Source organism: Sapajus apella, unplaced genomic scaffold (assembly GCF_009761245.1).
Source record: "Sapajus apella isolate SASKATOON/1434 unplaced genomic scaffold, GSC_monkey_1.0 scaffold12, whole genome shotgun sequence".
In the NCBI taxonomy this organism is placed as follows: Eukaryota; Metazoa; Chordata; class Mammalia; order Primates; family Cebidae; genus Sapajus; species Sapajus apella.
The window spans coordinates 16,973,272-16,994,405 of NW_022436952.1; the positions used below are offsets into that span (position 1 = coordinate 16,973,272).

The 21,134-nt window shown below is 38.6% G+C and overlaps 1 protein-coding gene across 2 annotated transcripts in view; it reads left to right on the top strand.

Moving 5' to 3' along the window:
• ZNF287 (zinc finger protein 287) overlaps positions 1-20,251 on the top strand; it is a 33,389-nt gene extending 13,138 nt beyond the window's left edge. For both annotated transcript variants that reach the window (XM_032280159.1, XM_032280160.1), the window contains exon 6: positions 2,682-20,251. In XM_032280159.1, the coding sequence (XP_032136050.1) occupies positions 2,682-4,237 (1,556 nt within the window). In that variant the 3' untranslated portion in view covers positions 4,238-20,251. The remainder of the gene's footprint in view (positions 1-2,681) is intronic.
• The last annotated feature ends 883 nt before the right edge of the window (positions 20,252-21,134 follow it).

Sequence of the window (21,134 nt, forward strand, 5' to 3'; positions counted from 1 at the left end):
GTGCCCCGCACACCTTTTCATGTCAGTGTACCTAGACCTACCTAATTATCAGTTATCAATATTCTGTTATCCCTTATTCTATTAATAACTAGTCCCTTATTGATGGATGTGGCTGTCATTTTTAATTACTGTATATTACTCAACTGAATGGATATGTTTGTAAAGGTATTATACTGTGACCTGCCTCTTAGAAAGTTTCTGAAGTATTTAGTACCATTTTTGCTGTATTATAAATTATATATTTGATTAAATTACATTATATAATTCTTGATATTTGCAAGTTATATGTTTCCCACCTGGTTTCAAAGGAAAAAGAGGTTGTAACTTTAATTTTGTGCTAAATAATTATACAAGAAATCTAATAGGCACCAACAAATACATATTTGGCTGCCTTATTACAGCCAGGTTAGTTTGAGGGTCAACCTTTTTGGTTTGGGGGGTGTGTGTATGTGTGTGTGTGTGTTTGTGTGTTTGGTTATGTGTGTGCATGCATATCCATGTATGCTTTCATTTGAGTTCACCTTTTTACATGTGAATGTCATTTATTTTACTATGTCATTTGAGTTGCCACCATATCCAGTCTCAGATCATTTTCTAAAGGAAATGTAAAAGAAGGATAAGCTATTTCCAGAATTTTCGTCTAGGTTGGAAATATAAGAAATGTACAGAATTGTGAATTACAGTCATGTGCTGCATGATATTTTGGTCAATGACATACTGCATGTATGACGGTGGTCCCATAAGATGACAATGAAGCATATACAGAAACCTGGTATGTGAGCACTTGATATTCATATTGCAGCTCAAGTGAGGGAATTGACTGATTCTCAATAATAGTGCCGGGACATTTAGCTTTCCATATTTTAAAAAAGAAATATATATATATGTAAAATCTAGGTTCATATAAGTATACTCTGTGATGATCACACAACAATTAAATCAACCAACACCACATTTCTCAGAACATATTCCCATCGTTAAGCAATGCATTACTGTACTTGTATAAAGCCAAGTTATGTCATGAGCTCAATACTATATTAGGTTGAACCATATAAAGTTCCTGACATTCAGCCATTTTGACCTATAAAAAAGGCAACTTCCTATATGATTCAACCTAATCTGTATTTTATTTTGTTGTTTTGGAGACAGGCCTTGCTCTGTCATCCAGGCTAGAGTGCAGTGGGGCTATCATGGGTCACTGCAACCTCCACCTCCCGGTTTCAAGCAATTCTCATGCCTCAGACTCCCAGGTAGGTGGGACTACAGGCACACACTACCACATCTGGCTGATTTTTTGTATTTTTGGTAGAGACAGAGTTTTGCCATGGTGGCCAGGCTGGTTTCAAACTCCTGACCTCAAGTGATCCACCTGCCTTGGCCTCCCAAAGTTCTGGGATTACAGAAGTAAGCCACAGAGCCTGGCCTTTAATCTGTATTTTAAATTCAGAGAAGCATCGTAGAGAGAAACATGAACTGGACTATAAACACCTTTTTTAGTACGTGGAGAAATCATCATGAAAGAAGGCCTAGAGAGTAGGATTAGCATGGCATCTAGAGAAAATTATGAAGAAGTAGTGGATAACTTTAGTCCGGGCGTGGCGGCTCATGCCTGTAACCCTAGCACTTTGGGAGGCTGAGGCAGGCGAATCACCTAAGGCCAGGTGTTCAAGGCCAGCCTGGCCAATGTCGTGAAACCCTGTCTCTATTAAAAATACAAAAATTAGCTGAGTGTGGTAGTTCATGCCTGTAATCCCAGCTACTTTGGAGTCTGAGGCACAAGAATCACTTGAACCTGGGAGGCAGAGGTTGCAGTGAGCCAAGATGGTGCTGAGTCTGTCTCAAAAAAAAAAAAAAAAAAAAAGTAGTGAATAATTTAAATTAAGCTGAGTGTGAGTTGTAGTATCAGAAAGAATAGAATAGAAAGGCCTGAATTATTTTGGGACTGAATGCCAAGTGGAGGTATTTTAAACTTTTTTTCTTTTTTTTTTTTTTAAACTTTTTTTCTTTAGCTTTAATCCTTTAAGCCACTAGTCCTTAAACTTTGGTATATAGAAAAACTGCTGGGCTTAATAAAACAAATTACTAGCTCTACCACCAAAGTTTCTGATTCAGTATGTCTGGGTGACACCCAGTAATGTTAACACATTTCTAGATGATAATGATGCTTATGCTGCTAGTGTGAGGACTGTACTTTTAAGAACCGTTGTTTAGGCTGTGGGAGATTTACTAGAGATACTTGAGCATAGAAAGCACTCAGTGAAATTGCTTTAGGAATATTATGTGGGATTGTGCAGAGCAGATTGGAAGAGAGAGTGATGAGAGTCAGCATGTCTACTTTATGAACGCATTACATAAATTAATCCATGAGGCCATCCCAGTTATTCCACAAAGTGTTATCACTGTTTTGACTTCTCTTAGCTCTGTCACCTGACCTAATCTGTTTTATTCCCTCTGTGCCCATGTTGAATATGAAGAACCTGTCTGTTTTCACCAACTTAGTCTCCCTTTTTTTTTTTTTTTTTTGCCCTTTTTGTCTCCTTTCCCAAGTTTTAAAGACCATGATGATGAGGTTTTCAGAGCTGCTCTCTTTGGGCATTTTATCCATGTTTATTATTTTGTTTCTATTTTACCAGTTTCCTTTCTCCAAATAAATGAAGACTTTTGTATTCTTTTTATTTCAGAATGGGAAACTAAAGCCCAAGCAGAGGATATGTCTAAACTCACAAAAGAAGAAACCAAGACCATCAAATTAGAAGACTCATATGACTATGATGACAGATTAGGGAGGCGAGCCACAGGAGGCTTCTGGAAGATTCCCACTAATGAAAGAGGCTTCAGTTTGAAGTCAGTCCTTTCACAAGAAGATGATCCCACAGAAGAATGTCTTAGTAAATATGATATATATAGAAATAATTTTGAAAAGCATTCAAACCTAATTGTACAGTTTGATACCCAGTTAGATAATAAAACTCTGTATAATGAAGGCAGGGCAACCTTCAATCATGTCTCGTATGGTATTGTACATAGGAAAATACTTCCTGGAGAGAAGCCTTACAAGTGTAATGTGTGTGGGAAAAAATTTAGAAAATATCCATCCCTCCTGAAACACCAAAGCACCCATGCCAAAGAGAAATCATATGAATGTGAAGAATGTGGGAAAGAGTTTAGGCATATCTCATCCCTCATTGCACATCAGAGAATGCACACTGGAGAAAAACCATATGAATGCCACCAGTGTGGTAAAGCCTTCAGCCAGCGTGCACACCTTACTATACATCAGAGAATTCATACTGGAGAGAAACCTTATAAGTGTGATGACTGTGGAAAAGACTTTAGTCAGCGTGCACACCTTACCATCCATCAAAGAACGCATACCGGAGAGAAACCATATAAATGCTTGGAATGTGGTAAAACCTTCAGTCATAGTTCATCACTGATTAATCATCAGAGAGTTCATACTGGAGAAAAACCTTATATATGTAATGAATGTGGGAAGACTTTCAGTCAGAGTACACACCTCCTTCAGCATCAAAAAATACATACTGGGAAGAAACCATATAAATGCAATGAATGTTGGAAAGTGTTTAGTCAGAGTACTTATCTTATTCGACATCAGAGAATTCATTCTGGAGAGAAATGTTATAAATGTAATGAATGCGGAAAAGCCTTTGCTCACTCCTCAACCCTTATTCAACATCAAACCACCCATACTGGAGAGAAATCATATATATGTAATATATGTGGGAAAGCCTTCAGCCAGAGTGCAAATCTTACTCAACATCATAGAACACATACTGGAGAGAAACCATATAAATGCAGTGTGTGTGGGAAAGCATTCAGCCAGAGTGTGCACCTTACTCAACATCAGAGGATTCATAATGGAGAAAAACCCTTTAAATGCAATATATGTGGGAAAGCATATAGACAAGGTGCAAATCTTACTCAGCATCAAAGGATTCATACTGGAGAGAAACCCTATAAATGTAATGAATGTGGGAAAGCTTTTATTTATTCCTCATCACTCAATCAACATCAGAGAACTCATACTGGAGAGAGACCCTATAAATGTAATGAATGTGATAAGGATTTTAGCCAGAGAACATGCCTTATTCAACACCAGAGAATTCACACAGGAGAGAAACCCTATGCATGTCGTATATGTGGTAAAACCTTCACGCAGAGTACAAACCTCATTCAGCATCAACGTGTTCATACAGGTGCCAAACATCGTAATTAATGGATAAGGGAAACTTCATTTAGGTTTTACAACTTCATTTCAATATTATTTTGTGTGTTCTTTGTGTTAAAACATTCAGAAGAAATCCGAAGAAGTGCAATATGCTAGATACCACTCAGCAAAAGTATCAGAATTAGTGGTATGGATATAACCTATTTAGATTTAATGTGAAATTTAAGAAGAAAATTTGACTTCTTAACCTTTATTTGATATGAGTTTAATTCATTACAGAAAGAAACCCTGTGAAGGGTATTCAAAAACATAACTCATCAACTCTTTATTTCAAGTACAGTCATCCCTCAGTATACTCGGGGAATTGGTTCCAGGACCACCCATGTATACCAAAATCTACCCATACTCAAGTTGCACAGTCAGCCTGGCGGAACCTGTGTATATGTAAAGCCCTACATCTATGCAGGTTTCCCATCCCTGAATAATGTACTTTCAAACTCTGTTCAGTTGAACAAAAAAAAATCCAGTATAAGTGGATCTGTACAGTTCAAACATGTTGTTCAAGGGTCAACTGTACATCTTAATGAGGCCTTATGAGTATAACTTGGGAAAGTGTCCATCAAGTAGAGATTTCACACTAGAGAGTAATCTTAAAATTGCAGAAAAGAGAAAGCTGCTTTCAGGCCTTTTATTTTTTCCCAGCTTTGAAGCCTTAAAATATGTAAAGGATTCCCTCCTGTTTTACTTCCCCTTCTCCTGTTATGCCATAACTGCCATATGGAGCCAGTAGGTTTGAAAAAACAGTTGAAAGTATCTTAAAGATTTCTATGTGATCACTGTTTAGTTACACCTTCCCTCAGATACTGAAATATTAAAGGGAGGCTTAATGAAAGATATAGTAGAAACTAATGTGTATATAATATTAGATGTGTACAGATTTAGTTAAACAGGCAAAAATTAAATGCCCCAAGTTTAAATGAATTTTTAATACATGTTAGCCTTGAATTCACTAGGTTATGATGTTCAAGGTCATCCTTATGGAAAAAACTAGGCATAAGGTATACAGTTCCCATTTTTTTCACCTGACTCCTAAATTTATATGTTAGCTTTCTCTGTGACTGTTTTACTATGGAAAGTTCATTTCTTCCATTGAAACACGTTTCTTGAGTATCTACTATGCTCAGGTCCCAAACTTCTTAATTGGATCCTTTCAAGGCTTGTTACAATGCTGAAAATCGCAGGTGATTTACACAACAGAAAGATTTCTAGAGTAATCAGAAAGTGACGTGATATTTTGTCATGGAATGAGCATAAGCAGCCTGCTAAAATGGGTTGCTAAATGGTACCTAGATCCCAAGAGAAGGTAGTGGAAGTAATGGTGCAGCTAAATAAATAATGTGAGAAAAAAATAAGTAACGGAAAGTAGATTTGAGTTCACTGGAGAATGTGGGCCAGAGAAGGTGAAATTTTAATGGAGTGAGGAATAATACATAGATAATTGCTATAACATGAAAAATAATTGGACTTGCTTTGTCTGTGGAATGAAAATGGCTAAATAAAAAAGAATTCAGCCTGGTTATAAACTAAAAACAAAATGACTTATTTTTAAGGAATAAATGGAAGCCTGACACTCCTTCATACATACAAGAAAAATAGAGATTACTCTTAACATGTGAGGAAAAAAATTAATTGTAAAAAGCACTGACACAGTAATCATTAAACAGTGATAACTGGGTGAGTTCTAAACATAGAAAGAAAACTGGCAGAAATGCAAATAGAAATAGGTAAAAAAAATACCATTGCATTTCATATTTATAGCATTCCACTACCAGAATATAAGGCCATATTCTGAGAACTGAGATTTCATTGTGCTCGTATTTGTTTTTCCAGTCCCTTGCATAATAGCACATGGTCAATACATGGCTGAATTAATTAATTATTGAATGAATAAATTAGATAAATTATATAATTTAATTTATAATTAAATTATAATTAATTAGATAAATTAGATTTCAGTAATAAAGCAGAATTAACCAGCATGAAGTGAAAATTGGTATAACTAAAAATACTATTGTGCATATATCAAAGAAATGTTCAACAAATAACATTTACTTGGGAACTGCTTAAAAATAGTGAATCTGATTTCATGGGGCATCTACACAGGAGATTTTCCCAAGCTAAATGAGGGGAAATTGATATCAATTCTGATACTATAAATACCAATTTAAGCATGTATTAACCATGCAACTTCCTTTGGACATTACTGTTTATAAAACTATCCTACAAACAGGTACTGAAGGTTAGACCCGGGATCCTAGCATCCTAAAGGCTATATTGCTGAGTGTTTTCTTTAAGAAACTTGATTTCCCTTTCTCTTACATTAGTTAACCTTGATTTCATAGTATTCTGCACAAAGTACAGGCTGCAGAATACTCAAACTGTGCTTATATAGTTATGTTTTTTTTTTTTAAAAATAACAGTTTTTTAAAATCTTATTTTTTTTATGCTGCTTCATCCCTCACACAACACTTATTTCTCTTGGTTGAGCATGTGGCATGTTAAAGTCCACAGCATCTTTCTTTGTTTCACTGTATATTTCCTGCCTTGTATGTTTTATGTAAATAATGCATTTATAAAGTTTTCCACTGATACACAGAGGCAATTGATGCCCTTATAACAGATTAGTAATATTGGAGAACCCTAGATCTTTGTGTATTTTTCCCACTTTTACAGTTGTCTGACCCACAAATTATTCAGCAGTTTTTAGCAAATAGCCTTATTTTTCAGAACTTTTTATTATGAGTTTTCAAATATACAGAAAGGTTTAAAAATAATAAAATGAACTGCGTACCCACCTAGATTTAAAAACCAACATTTTGCCATTTTTTTTAAAACAAACATTGGAAAGTAACTTACAGACATGACATTTTCATCGCTAAATACTTAAGCATGCATCTCATAAAAATCAGGACAATCTTTTACAGAACCACAATACAATTGCATACCTTAGAAAAAGGACAGTAATTCCCTAATATCTGAAGACCTAGTCTATGTTTAGATTTTCTTTGTTGATCCAGTCAGTTTTCAAACATAGTATTTGATTTTTATGTCTGTTTCATCTATCTAGAACAGACCCCACTTTGGTTTTTCCTCTTTAAGAGAGCAGGTCAGTTGTCTTGAAGAATGTCTCACATTCAGGATTTAACTGATTATTTACATGTGGGTTGTTCCTGTACCCCTTGTAGTTTCCACAAATTGGAAGTTAGGACAAAAGGCTTAATTGGATTCTTTAAACATTTTAATGATAACACCTGACAGATGTATTTCATAGTGCATCATATCAAAAGTCTCACTAATACCAGGTTGACTCACTATCAATGGATCACTCAGTTGAGGTGGTAACCACCGTATCTTCCCAATATAAAGGTAGTTTTTCCTATTGCAATTAACAATTTGTGGAATGGCACTGGCAGTATATAGATATTTTGGTTGCCAACAACTTCTTACCTGGTGAAATGTAACCAACGGTGATCCTTGCCTGAATCCATTGTTTTATCAGTGTTTGCAAAATGACAGTTTTATAATTTTATTTTACATTTGTTGAGTAGCATTCTTGTATAGCCTTCCCTCATCAACTAGGAATGCACTAGAGGCAGAGTAAGGCTCAGTTATTTTCCCTTAATTACCAGTGTTGGAGTTTAATTACCAGTAAAGAATTTGGTGCTCTCATCTGCAGTGATAACAGATGATTCAATGTGTTAACAGTCATTTATGCTCATTGTTTCTGATGTTCAGATTGTCCCAAATTTGGCCAGGTGCAGCCCTTAAAGTAGCTCTTAATATCCTTTTGACATTCACCGTCTACTCTTTTATTGCCTTCCAACACAAGGTATAGCACCTAAATTGGAGAGAACACTTCCATGTTATGCATGCTAGAAAGCAACAAATTAGCTCCAAAAGGCCTGTGACAAGGCCATCAGGAAATTTACAAGGGAATAGAGCTTATCAGTTAATCTGCCAAGTGGGTTAAGTAGAGGGCAATTGAGAGCAACTAGATGTATACCTAATCTATTACATGTCTTGATAAAATTATGGTATTTATAAGCTAATAGCCCTCCTTTCCCATCACATCTCTTAAGATCTAAATATTAATCTTAAGGATCTGTTTCATGCAAATCTAAGTACTAGTTTTTCTTGCTAAACCTTTATTTGGTCTCTAAAACTTTAAGGCTGTTCTGTTTCATTCTTTGTCTTGTGGTGTCAGTTCATTTGCATGTGCCGGTAAATGTATTCTTACTCCTCTATTTCTGTTATTCTCCCCGTGGCTCTATATTTCATCATAATTAGTAGCCCCTTAAAACACTATAATCATTAAAAATGGCAAGCATGTGCACTACAGTGATATGTACAAATGTATGTGTAAGTGTGTAAGCAGCATCAGGCCCTGCACTCTGTATGAATGGGAAAGTGAACCGCATGATGCTGAAGTATCTTGCTTGAGGTCATATGTCATATAATGACAGAATAAGGATTGGAACTGCATAGCTCCAGCACCTAGTTGAGTTCTCCTTGTAAAATAATGTTAAATGGAAATTCTGAGTACAAACGGTATGTACCTACAATTTTATAAAACTATGTATTTTTATGAGATTAGAGCACCAAAAATTTTTTAAAACTGTTTTTGTCTTTTTTCCCATACAGTTTCTTTCTTTTTCATTTGTTTGTTTTAGGAAGCAGAGAGTTTAAAAGGCAATCAGGGGCAAGAAGGAAGGGAAAAGGAAGAAAGAAGAAGCTCCCCTGTACAGAGACAGAGGGAGGGGGTCTCCAAAGCTGAAAGAGGAGGTCCCCACCTGCCACAGAAACCAGCCAGGTATATATGCAGAAGCTAGAGGTGTTTGATTTACATAGGGTTCGGGGGATTGATTTGACCAGGCTTGTCATTCACATAGCGTGAGAAAGAGCTGGCCCACTCACCCTAGTCTTTTAATATGCAAATGCAGAGTACCATGATGTTCTACACACGTGGGGATATATGGGGGTGGCCATGTTGCCAGGAACATATGTGGCAAGGGCAAGAAGGTGGGAACCACAGTGTTGGGTGGACCCAGTTTCTAATGGCCAACATTTGCATATCAAAGGTTGCTGGCCTAAGAGCTGGGGCTTTACAAGAAACTTTTCTGGAAATGCTTTAAAAAATGAAAACTTCCTAAGAACCACCTTTTCTCTCTGATTTCTTACTAACTCCTACCACATTCCTCCCTTTGGTGATACAACACTAACTTGCTGTTAAGTGGTTTTGGGCAATGACTCTTTTTGACTACTTCCTGCTGAAAAAGGGCATCGAATGGAGAACAGCAGCTAGGACACCTTCTGAGGTCAACTTAAGTGTCCTTGGAAGAATGGCATGTCCATGTGTGGTTCAGTTTGCATCACCATTAGGAGTTTGATTGCTTCCAGGCAGAAGAAACAATTAGAGTTATAGTATTGAGTATACAGGGTTCAAATGTCAATACAAGATATATAAGCAAGAGAGGGCTTAATAAAGGGGCTAACCAATTCCATAAAGAAGACTAGAATTCACTAAAGAGGGATTGTAGCCACCCAGGGCTGAAGCTGACATTTTCCCTGAGCCTGTTAATAATTTTGATATGATTTTTAAGTACCTATAGATTTTTCTCTATTTTACTAAAGGTGTTAATCATTACTAAACTCAATAAAAAGTCCTAGCAGACTCAGTGATATTAAAACTTCCATGCTTCCTTTTTGTCAGTAACTATTATCCCTGCTATAAGGATAATAATTAAGCAAAATACAACAGCAATGGAAACACTATACAATATTTCAGTTAGAAGGTGCTACCATGTATAACCCTATTGCAAATAGTAGAGTGAATATAGCAGTTTCCACAAGTGTGTAGTAGATAATTTCCATCTAAAATTTTACTTGCCAATATACAGAGTTTTCCTTTGTTGGTCTATGAAGCCTGTTTTTATTTTCCCAACAAAGAAAGCTCTGGGTTATGGGCATCCTACTCACTTTCATTACCTGGCAGAATTTGCAGGATAATTGCCCAGAACTAGCATATTTATTCAAATTTTTACATTACCCATTCATTTTCTTTCTTCCAAACTGGAGGAGATTACCACTTGATTCACAGAAATAAGCAGAGTTAGTCTAAAATGTAGGCAAAAACTTAAATACAATGAATGATACTAGGATTTAATGAGGAATGTATGATAAGCTTTGGAGTATAAATTTTCTCTCCATTCCTCGTTTTTGATTAAAACAAATTATGATAGGACCATATGTGTTGCTCATAGAATAAACATTAGTCCTATGCATGGCCTGATTATTTGCATAAAGTGCAGCAAGAGAGGGTATTTCTACATAGGCCTTTTGGATTGGCTTTGATGAAACTCTGTTGCACAAGGAATCTCAGTTAAGACCTTTTAAAATCCAGCTCAGCCATGAATTTGTATCCTCAAATACCTGTGAATTGAGTGATCCTCTCCTTTTGAGGTCCCGAGATAAACTCCCAGACCTATTAGAAAGTGGCATTCTTTACTGACCACAGGTTAGGAACCCTGTGCAGGGACTGTGCAGACAAGGTATGAGGCCAGTTCTCCCCAAGAGGCTTTTATTGGCTCTCCATGTCAAACTTGTTTCCCTTTTCAGTTAAAGCCTTGGTAATATAACCAGTTTTTCCAATTGTGTCCTGTTGACAAAGAAAAATGGATTCTTACTGCACTGACACAAACAACTATATGGCCATAAGTTAAGAGTACTTACAGACAGTCTTCAAATTCTAGAGGAACCAGGCAGAGAAGAGTAAACATGCTCCAAATTTTGTTCACAGGAGTATATCTTACTCAATTATTAAAGGCCATAAAATAACTTTTATTGACTGAAAAAGAAAATAGGGATCAGCAATATTCTAAGCAAAAGTTAAAACTTGTTAGAAACAAATGCTTGTTTCTTGGTGCCGAAAAGAAGAACTGGCTCTCAAAGAATTTTCTCAGCAAGGCAATTTTACTTTCTGCAGAAAGGTTGCTTCTCAGAAGTCTGATTCCCACAAGAGCACACACGAACAAAGGAAAGCAGGGGTTTTTATTATCTCTAACACAGCTTGTCCCTGTTACTATGTCCTGCCTCCATTGGCAGGAGTTGGACCACACAATCTAAGCTAAACTTGGTTGGCTAACTTGAAAACTGCAAGAATGCGGTTATACTGGTGGGAAGGCAGGAAGATCAGTTTCAGCAGGAGTAGCCATTGCAATGGGAGAGTTAATTCACAGAGCAGGTAGCAGATGTGGAATGTGGGCTCTATGGATAAGGACTGGCAGGAAGGTTGTTTACCAGGGCAGGGGGAACACAGAGAGTAAGAAAGTCTGGCCTTGAAAGCAGGGAACAAAGACGAGGAAACTTAAGCAAGCTAAATCTTTGAAGAAGAATTTCTTACTGTATTCAACAATCCCCCCTTTAATTTTTTTATACTGTTTCTTCTTCAAACCTTTCTGCATAATTTGGCTCTGTTGTTCTACTTGGTCTTCTAAAAGAAAAAGCTCGTTTTAATAAAGAGGAGCAGGATTGAGGGAGGTTTTGGTGAGAGCTGTTTCAATAAGCTTTTGTATTAGTCCTCAGGCACAGGGTATGACACAACATCCTACAAGAATAAGCAACCCTATTCCAATGGCAAGAGAGATGAGGATTGAGGACATAAGTCCCTTCCATTTGCCAAGCCAATTTCTTATTAAATGTGTGAAGGGGTTGTTTAGTCCAGAATTTTTGTCTAGCTCGTTTGATAAGGCAGTAAGACCTTGTAGTGCCTTTGTTATGGTCTTGCTGTGAGTGGTATTATCAGGGATAAAAGCACAACATTGGGTTCCAATCATAACACAAACTCCACGCTCTTTCATTAGTATCATGTCTAATGCTATTCTATTTTCCTAGGCCATTTGACCATGGGTCCTGATTGTTCAGCTGTCGCTTAATTGTTCAGCATCTCTAGTATAATTAACAAATCGTTGTTGATTGTAATAAATGTAGTTTATCCAATTCACATTCTTATTTATAGTTGACCACCAGAAGAACATAGATTCAAATCCTGCAGTTATCTGATTCTGGGCCTTAAATTCATCTGACACTCCTCATGGGACCCCAATGACATCTATATAAATATGACAGTGAAAGGACCCATGAGGCACCTCTCTTTTCCTACAATGTTTGGTTTCTATCTTTTCTGATTGATGAAATGCCAGGGTGAAAGGGATGGCCAATTGAATTAGAGCACAAGTTCTGCTCCAGTTGTGGACACACTGGACACACTTAGAAGAGTGTCCAGTAATGGTCCACCACACTACCATTATATGTCCACTCAAGGATGACTAAGGGCAGACTGATGGGTAAGCTCTTGGAAGGACTTAAGCTCAGTGCATCCCATTAAGCCTCTGAGGAACGCCAAGTTTTCTCCCTGTTGTGAGAGACACGAAGTAAAATTAGCATTGGGAGACAGAAGCTGGATGGCCCTCAGGGGCTGACCCACAGAATGTTGAACTTCAGGAAACAGCAGAGAAAGCGCTTGGCATGATTTGTCACCCCAGGCTGAGGGATCTTGGAAGAGAGCAACCATGTAGCTCATGCCCAGTCAGTTGGAAGACCATCTGAGTGGAAAGGGAACAATCTGGGCCCTTGGTCTACTGTACACACAAGTGTAACATTCACTTTTGTTTAAAGTGCGGATGGAATATTTAATCCATTTCAGCCAAGCATTTGCATCTTGATATCCTGTCTCTAGAGCTATAGTTTGCTTTAAATCTTTTACCTCCACAATCACTACTTTGGTTGGGTTGTTCTGGAGATGGGAGGAGGATGATGGGCTTGCTATACCTGGGGAGAGCATTGGGTTTCACATGTCTCTTGGACTCTGAGTCTGGATTTTTTTATTATTGCTAACCAATGGTTCAGCTAACCTTAGGGAGAAGATTCCTATGGGATCCTGTCCTGTAACATCTGCTCCTAGCCCATACCATTTGAATACAGAGGGTTCCTGGGCCATTGTTTGGGGATTATATATAATCAGCAATAAGGAGTTACACTGCAATGGCTTACAATTTGGTGGGTGGGACCATGAATTAGTTGGAGTTTTTGTTTTAGTCCCTGTAATTTATTTGAAAAAGGAGGCCTGGCTGTCCACTCTTTATACTGAGTGGTCCACCAAACATCCGCCCAGTCACCACAGGGACTTTTTAAGACTCCATACTTATAGTTGGTTGACCCTTTATGGTATGGACATAGATACTTATCTATATGTGATAGCTTCCTATGAGCTTGCTTGTCTCCACACGAGATGACTAAACAAGCATCGAACTGAAGGATCAAAGGATGGTTAGCCCAAGTCACACTAATGACAAGATGACTTTCTGTTGGAAATAAAAGAGAAAACTCATTATTAAGCTCTTTTTAGAGTTAATTTGGTGGCGGTGAGCCCTGGAGTGACGGTCCATGGTTCTGGAGGTGGCGGCGCTTTTCTGACTTGGATGTGATTAGTCCATCCTCTTTCCGCTGTTTGGACTGCAGTCTCAGTAGTTAGGAGCACCAGGTAGGGTCCTTCCCAAGGTGGTTTGAGTTTCCCTTCCTTCCACCCTTTGATGAGGACGTGGTCTCCAGACTGATGCTGATGTGCTGGAAACTCCAGGGGCAGTGCCTATGCTAGGAGACCTTTAGTTTTAAGGGAAGAGAAGGTAGAGGATAGACGAAGTATACAAATTTTGAGGAACTGATCTTTTGTTTCAAATGTAGGAATGTCAGCAGTGGAGTGTAAATAGAGCAATCCATGGAGCACCTCATAAGGGGAAAGGCCAATATCTCTGAGGCAACAGTGCAGATTCTTAACAAAGCAATAGGAAGACATTTAGTCCATGGCAATTGAGTTTCTAAAACTCATTTACTTAAATAGCTTTTTAGAGTCTGATTCATCCTTTCTATTCTTCCTGAGGAGAATGGATGCCAAGGGATATGGTATTCCTGTTTTATCTCTGGTACCTGGGCTAACTTTTTAATGACATGTGCAGTGAAATGGGTTCCATTATCAGAATCAATGTTTTCCATTAATCCAAATCTGGGTATGATGTTTTCAATTAATGCCTTAATTACATTACTGGCAGTTGCACTTGAGAATGGGATAGCCTCTACCCAGTGGGTAAAGTGATCTATTATTACTGATAAGTATTTTAAATGACCAGTTGGGGGCATTTCAGTATAATTAATCTGAACACTGAAATGTTCCTTGTCCTCGATCCCTTCCTCCAAGAGGCAGTTTTCTTAGAATCTGCTTATTAGTCCTTTTACATATTAAGTAACTATCTAACTTGTTTAGGGTGTAAGTTCCTATACACCATAGACCCTGAGAACTGCATCGCTCATGGCTTGGGATCCCCAATGTGTACCCTAATATAGCTGAGACAAGATCTCTCACATAAGGTGCTTGGATAACATTTCTCTTTGGTCTAGTAACAGTCATTTTCCTTCTGAGTCTTCTCTGGCTCCTATCTTTAATTTTTCTTCTTCAATGGAAGAGAAAATGGAGATTGAAGTAGGGGAAGGAAGACAAGGAGTTAAGTGAAACATAGACGTTTCAGAGGAAACAGAAGCTTGCTTGGCTATCTGGTCTGCTACGTTATTTCCTCAACTTTCAGAAGAAAGGCTTTTCTGGTGTCCAGAGACATGGACAATAGCTATTTCTTCTGGCAACAGAAGATTATCTAGTACTTGGATGATTAATTCCTTATGAACAAGGTCTTGACTTTTACTATTAATGAGACCTCATTCAGTCCAAATTTTTCCAGATGTATGAGCCACTCCAAAGGCATACGTAGAATCAGTATAGATGTTTCCTACCTGGTTCTGCAAATATTATAAGGCTTGGCTTAGGGCAAACAACTCACAAATTTGGGCAGACCAATTATTAGGCAATTTTCCTGACTCTGTTTCTTCAAGAGTTTCTCCATCAATTACTGAATACCCTTGTGTCTTTTTCCCTCAATCACCTGGGAAGAATCATCTATAAGTATGTGCTGTCCTGTTTGGAAAGGGGCCTCTCCTAGATCTGGCCTGATTTTTGTTTACTAGTCAATTAAATCCAGACATAGGTGTTCTCTTTTCAGATTTGGGTTTCCTGTCAAGAAGCCTGTTGGGTTGAAGGAATTATCAGTAGTTAAAGTTAAATCACCTTTTACTCATAGAATAGCCTCATATGTTAAGATTCTGGAGTCAGTGAGCCACCTTCCTGCTTTTTTATTTAAAATAGCTCTAACTTGGTGGGATGTGCTTACTGTTAATCTCCCTCCAAAGGTTAATTTTCTACTCTCTTAACTAATACTGCTGTAGCTGCAACGGATTGGATGCACTGAGGCCATCCACAGGCAACTGGGTCCAAAATTTTTGACAGGAAGGCCATGGGCTGCTGGAAGCCTCCATGCTCTTGGGTAAGCACCCCTAAAGTCACCCCATTATTTGCACTGACAAAAAGGTGAAATGGTTTTTCTAGGGAAGGTAAGGCTAAGGCAGGGGTAGTTATAAGCCTTTCTTTTAGCTCTTTTACCTGATCAACCTCTTCAGAAGTCCACAGGAGACAGTCAGGCTTTCCCTGGGCAAGTTTTTGATAAAAAAAAGTTTACTGTTTAGTGCATATGAGTCAATCCATAAGCAGCTGTATCCAACTAACCCTAAAAATTTCCTGAGTTCCTGTTTAAGACAAGGGTAAGGACATGATTCCTTCAATTTGTTCAGGCGCATCCTTCACTTGCCTGAACTTATTAAGTGACCTAAATATTTAACTTCAGGCTCCACATACTGAAGCTTTCCCTTTAAATTCCTGTAACCCCTTGAACTGCAGATGGTTAAGACTATGTGTAGAGAAGCCAGCTACTTTCTTCATATCCTTACCAGATATGAAAATATCGTCGACATATTGAAGCAGGCATAATTGTTTTGAAATAGAAACGTTTTCCAGCACTTGCTCTAAAATTTTACCAAAAAGGTTGGGTGAATCCGTGAACTCTTGGGGCAAGGCTGTCCATCAATTTTGTTGTTTTTGCCCTGACTAGGGATCCTCCCATTCAAAGGCAAATATGTCTCACCTATCTTCAGCCAGGGAACATGCCCAAAAAGCATACTTTAAATCTATTACAGTAAACCATTGATGATTATATGAAATTTTGCTGAGAATGGTGTAAGGGTTGGTGACAATGGGGTGAGTGGTCTGGACTATTTGGTTAATGGCCCCGAGGTCTTGCACCAGCCAGTATGACCCATTTGATTTCTTGACAGGTAGTATTGGGGTGTTATAAGGAGACATACAGCGTTCAAGAAGCCCGTCTTTAATGAGACTTATCCTGCCCTATCCTGCTGTCTAAGGGAATAGTATTGCTTCCTCCTTGCTACTTCCCCAGGGGTTTTTAGCTTGACGTGGGTTGGGGGAATTTGAAGCTTTCCCAAGTTCCCTTCCCTTGACCAGACATTGAGATGAATGCATTTGTCATCCACAGTGGTAAGTTTAATGAAGTAAGGAATCCCATTGGGCTGACTTGTAGGCCTATTCCAAACTTTAAGTCTCTTCCTAATAAATTAGTTCCTGCTTCAGGGATTAACAAAAATTGAATCTCGGTATTTGACTTCTTTATTTTCTAAGATTCTTGCCTTAAATCCTTTCTCTTTTACCCCAGAGACTACAAATTCTTCTGAAGTGCAGGCAATATTAGATGGGGGAATACAGAGGAATGGGCCACTCCTGAATCAACTAAAAAGGTGATAATCTTATGTGTAGGGCCCACTTCCAAATTGATCAAGGGCTCCTGTTGGGACTCAAGACAACATAGACAGAACCCCTGACTTCCCTATTCCTCTTCCAAGGTCATGAGTGGAAGGGCTTCTCTCTCCTTTTCTAATTAGGGACATTCTCTTTTGAAGTGGCCCATCCTTCCACGTTTGTAACACCTATCTTGTCCTTCCCCTCTCTTGGTTCTGGGACTTTTTGGTCTTGCTTCTCTATGCTTTATAGGAGGCATGGGGAATGTAGGCTTGGGTCCTCTAATTGAAGGTTTGGATCCTCTAAAGAGTCTGGAAGGTTTGGAATCCTTTATAGTTTTTGTCTCCCTGGAAGCCTTGGTTAGAAGCCTATGGGTTTGGAGCCACCTCCTGGAAAATGGATAACATCAATTTTGTCTTCTGGTTTTGCTTTTCCTCATCCCTTCTCACATACACATTTTGAGCTTCTCTGAGTTCACTTAGAGGCCGGTTTTCCCAATCTTCCAATTTTTATAACTTTTTTGAGATGTCTGGCCAGCTCTTAACCACAAAATGGACCTTTAACATCTCTTGCCCAAGGGGATCTTCTAAATTCAGATCTGCATATTGTCTCATCTGCTTTTAGTCTGTCTAGGAATCTCATAGGTCACTCATCTTTCTCCTGTTGTATATCAAATGCTTTAGAGAGGTTTTGAGTTTGGGGTACAGATTCCCTGATTCCTTTTATTATCATTTCCCTTAAGTCCTGCATGTTTTCTGGGTGAATTGCATTGTTATTGTCCCACCAGGGGTCTTGGGCAGGAAATTTTTGGTCCACGGTAGTAATGCTTTGACCAAGAGGATGTTCACATTCCCAAATTGCCATAATAGCTCTATAGATCATGTTTCTTTCCTCCCCTAAAAAGAGGATGCCTAGGATAGACATTAGCTCGACCCAAGTGTATGACTAAGGTCCTCAGAATTGATCAACTTAATCTGCCACTCCACAGAGGTCATCTAGCAGTGGCTTAAGTTCTTTCTTCAGACCTCAGACTTCTGAACTAGTCAAGGGAGTATTACAAAACCAGTGATGCCCCTTCCTTGTGGTACCTCCTTTAAAGGAAAGAGAGTTGAGGCTGACTCCTTAGGTGTGGAAGGAAAAGAGAATTTCTGAATGTTCTTTTTACACTGCTTTATTTCACATTGGAGCCCTTTTAAGGAAGGATATTTAGGTTGAAAATGAACAGACTCTTGGGACGACTGCCCCTGAGAGTCAGGGTTGTAAGCAGGGGGAATATCATGAGTAGGAGAAGAATGTGGGACAGGATCTGGGGCAGCAGTAGCTGCCTGAGGAAAGGAATGGTTAGGATTAGGGGCAGTAAGCAGAGGAAGACAGTCTAGGGGATCCCGTGTGCTGGCTTTAGGTGTGGGATTCAGCTTGTCTGACTTTTCAGTCTGAAATGCTAGATTGGGGTCTTCCCTAGTTGTCTTTAAGGGAAAGAGGAGGACAGGTCCCTGTCTCCAACAAAGTACATAGTCTAGTTCTTCTTGAGAAAGCAGACTTTTATCATTAACATATTGGATTAGAAGTTGACACATTATATCCTCAGTCAACACAAACTTTGGTCAGAAGATTGAAAGTTTGAGGATGGGACCCTGGGTCCAAATGAAACAGCAATATTTTATCCTTTGCTCCTTCTTGTTATGCTTAGTCCTCTCATTATCTTTCAAATAATTTAACATGAAACTTAGGGAACTATCAGAAGGTATATCCTTGTTGTTACTATTTTTTTCCTTCTTATTCTCTGTCTTGCTTGGGGTATTTCCCATAATGGATCTTAGCTAGGCTTAATCCCTCATATTAGGGGTTTCTTGCCTACTGGAGGCTCGCTGTGGCTTAATCCCTCATATTAGGGCTCTCTCTCTCTCTCTCTCTCTCTCTCTCTCTCTCTCTCTCTCTCTCTCTCTCTCTCTCTCTGGGCTTTCTGTGGCTCAATCCCTTGTATTAGGGATTTCTTGCCTATCTTCTAACTTCACCTGCTGGAGGCTCCTCGCACTCTTCTCCTTTCACTTTGTCCACTCTGGCTGCTTCCCTTGAGGGAATATTTCAGGTCCCTCTTAGCATTGACAGGATTGTATAAACCCCAACATCAGGATCCTTTAGAGAAAGCCACCCTAAGTCATATGAGGTAACCACGGAACTGCGATTGGGCTCACTCCACACAGCAGTAATGCTTGTTACCATTCATGCACTTTCAGCCTCCAGAATACCCTGACCAATGCTTCACCACCCCCTCAGTTTTTCTTGCCTTGGTATGTCCTGACCAAAGAATACTTCACCGCTCCCTGTGGCTTTTCTTACCTGGGTCCTGACCACCAAGGAAATACTTTACTGGCTCCCATGGCTTTTCCTTCCTTGGTCTGTGCATAGAGTTGCCTGGTCATCGTGGTATTCATAGGCCTTTTTCTCCCATGTTGCTGAGAGTTCAGGTTTATTGGTCACACTGGGTGGGTTCTGATTCCTTACCCCTGAGGCTGCTGTAACAAGGCAATGGGGCACACAGCCTCACAGGAGAGGACTGGAACCCTGTTCCCCAGAGAAGAATGGGAATCCCAGACGAGTCCCCAAATTTGTTAGAAATAAATGCTTGTTCCTCAGTGCTGAAAAGAACTGGTGCTCAGACAAATAATTTTCTCAGCAAGGCAACTTTACTTTCTGCAGAAAGGGTGCTTCTCAGAAGTCTGATTGCCACAAGAGCACACACAAACAAAGGAAAGCAGGGTTTTTTATTATCTCTAACACAGCTTGTCCCTGTTACTGTGTCCTGCTTCCATTGGCAGGAGTTGGACCACACAATCTAAGCTACACTCAGTTGGCTAACTTGAAAAGTGAAGGAATGTAGTTATTCCAGTGGGAAGGCAGGAAGATCAGTTTCAGTGGGAGTAGCTGCTGTGATGGGAGGAGTAATTCACAGAGTGGGTAGCAGATGTGGAATGTGGGCCCTATTGATAAGGACTGGAGGGAAGGTTGTTTACCAGGGCAGGGGGAACACAGAGAGTAAGGAAGTCCCTTAAAAACAGGGAACAAAGGATAAGGAAACTTAAGCAATCTAAACCTTTGAAGAAGAATTTCTTACTGTATTCAACAAAGCTTGCTTTAACTTTCTGAGTGCAGTCCATTTAGTTGTCTTGTTTTGCTTGATATTTGTGAACATGTTAGTTCATTATGAGTCCTGTACATTCTTTCTTTATTCCAATGTTACAATCTTTAAAGCTATATATTAAAAAAAAACCCTGCATTTAAGAATACCTGTTAAAGTCCTTAACATGGCTTGATTATAAACCGTTTTTTGAGAAGGAACAAAGAAAAACAAGGAACAAAGCAAGACAACAATTGTCTGCAAACGACAAAATTTTCAAGATAGTTACAGTTTAAAACATGACTGACAAGTTTATTTATCTTTGTGGTTTACAATAACTTTACCCTTAATTATGATTGATTAGCATATACTTAGACATTAGAATTTTAGAACTCCTGTACAATTCTGGAACATATATTAGTATTATTCACCAAAATATAACTTAAAGAAGATTGGACATCATTTTGGCAATCTCATATGACTAATCCTATTTACCTCTTTTCTGAATGTTTCAGGGGCCTTCTAAACCATTCAAAAAGCCAAGCATCAGGAAAAACAATTTCCAGATTGCCACAAATTATTTTGCCAAAATAATGACTCAAAAGGCAAAAACGTTTCATTAGCCTCACTATGACATGAAAATCTTGTTCAAAGCAAAAATTTCTCTTGCATTAGTTTATTAATGTTAACCCTAATTCATGTACGTGAAACTTTATAGATTATTCCATCTAACCCTAACCAATTTGACTATGAGTTGAAATCTTTACAAGTCTTTTATAACTCTTTTATTAAAGAGAAGTTAGTGTCTTAAGATCTCCTTGCAATGCTTTTATTTTAATGCTTAATTTATGAAAAAACCATATAGATACTATAGGAGAAGGTGGTGTAGGGCTTCTACCATGCATTTCATTGCAAGGCAACCCAAAGCCAATTGGCTTATTTTTGTAATTAGTCCATCCCTGATGGGAGTCTCCTTTCCAGGTGGTGGTTGGGAATGTTTCCTTATCTTCCAGGTGGCCAAG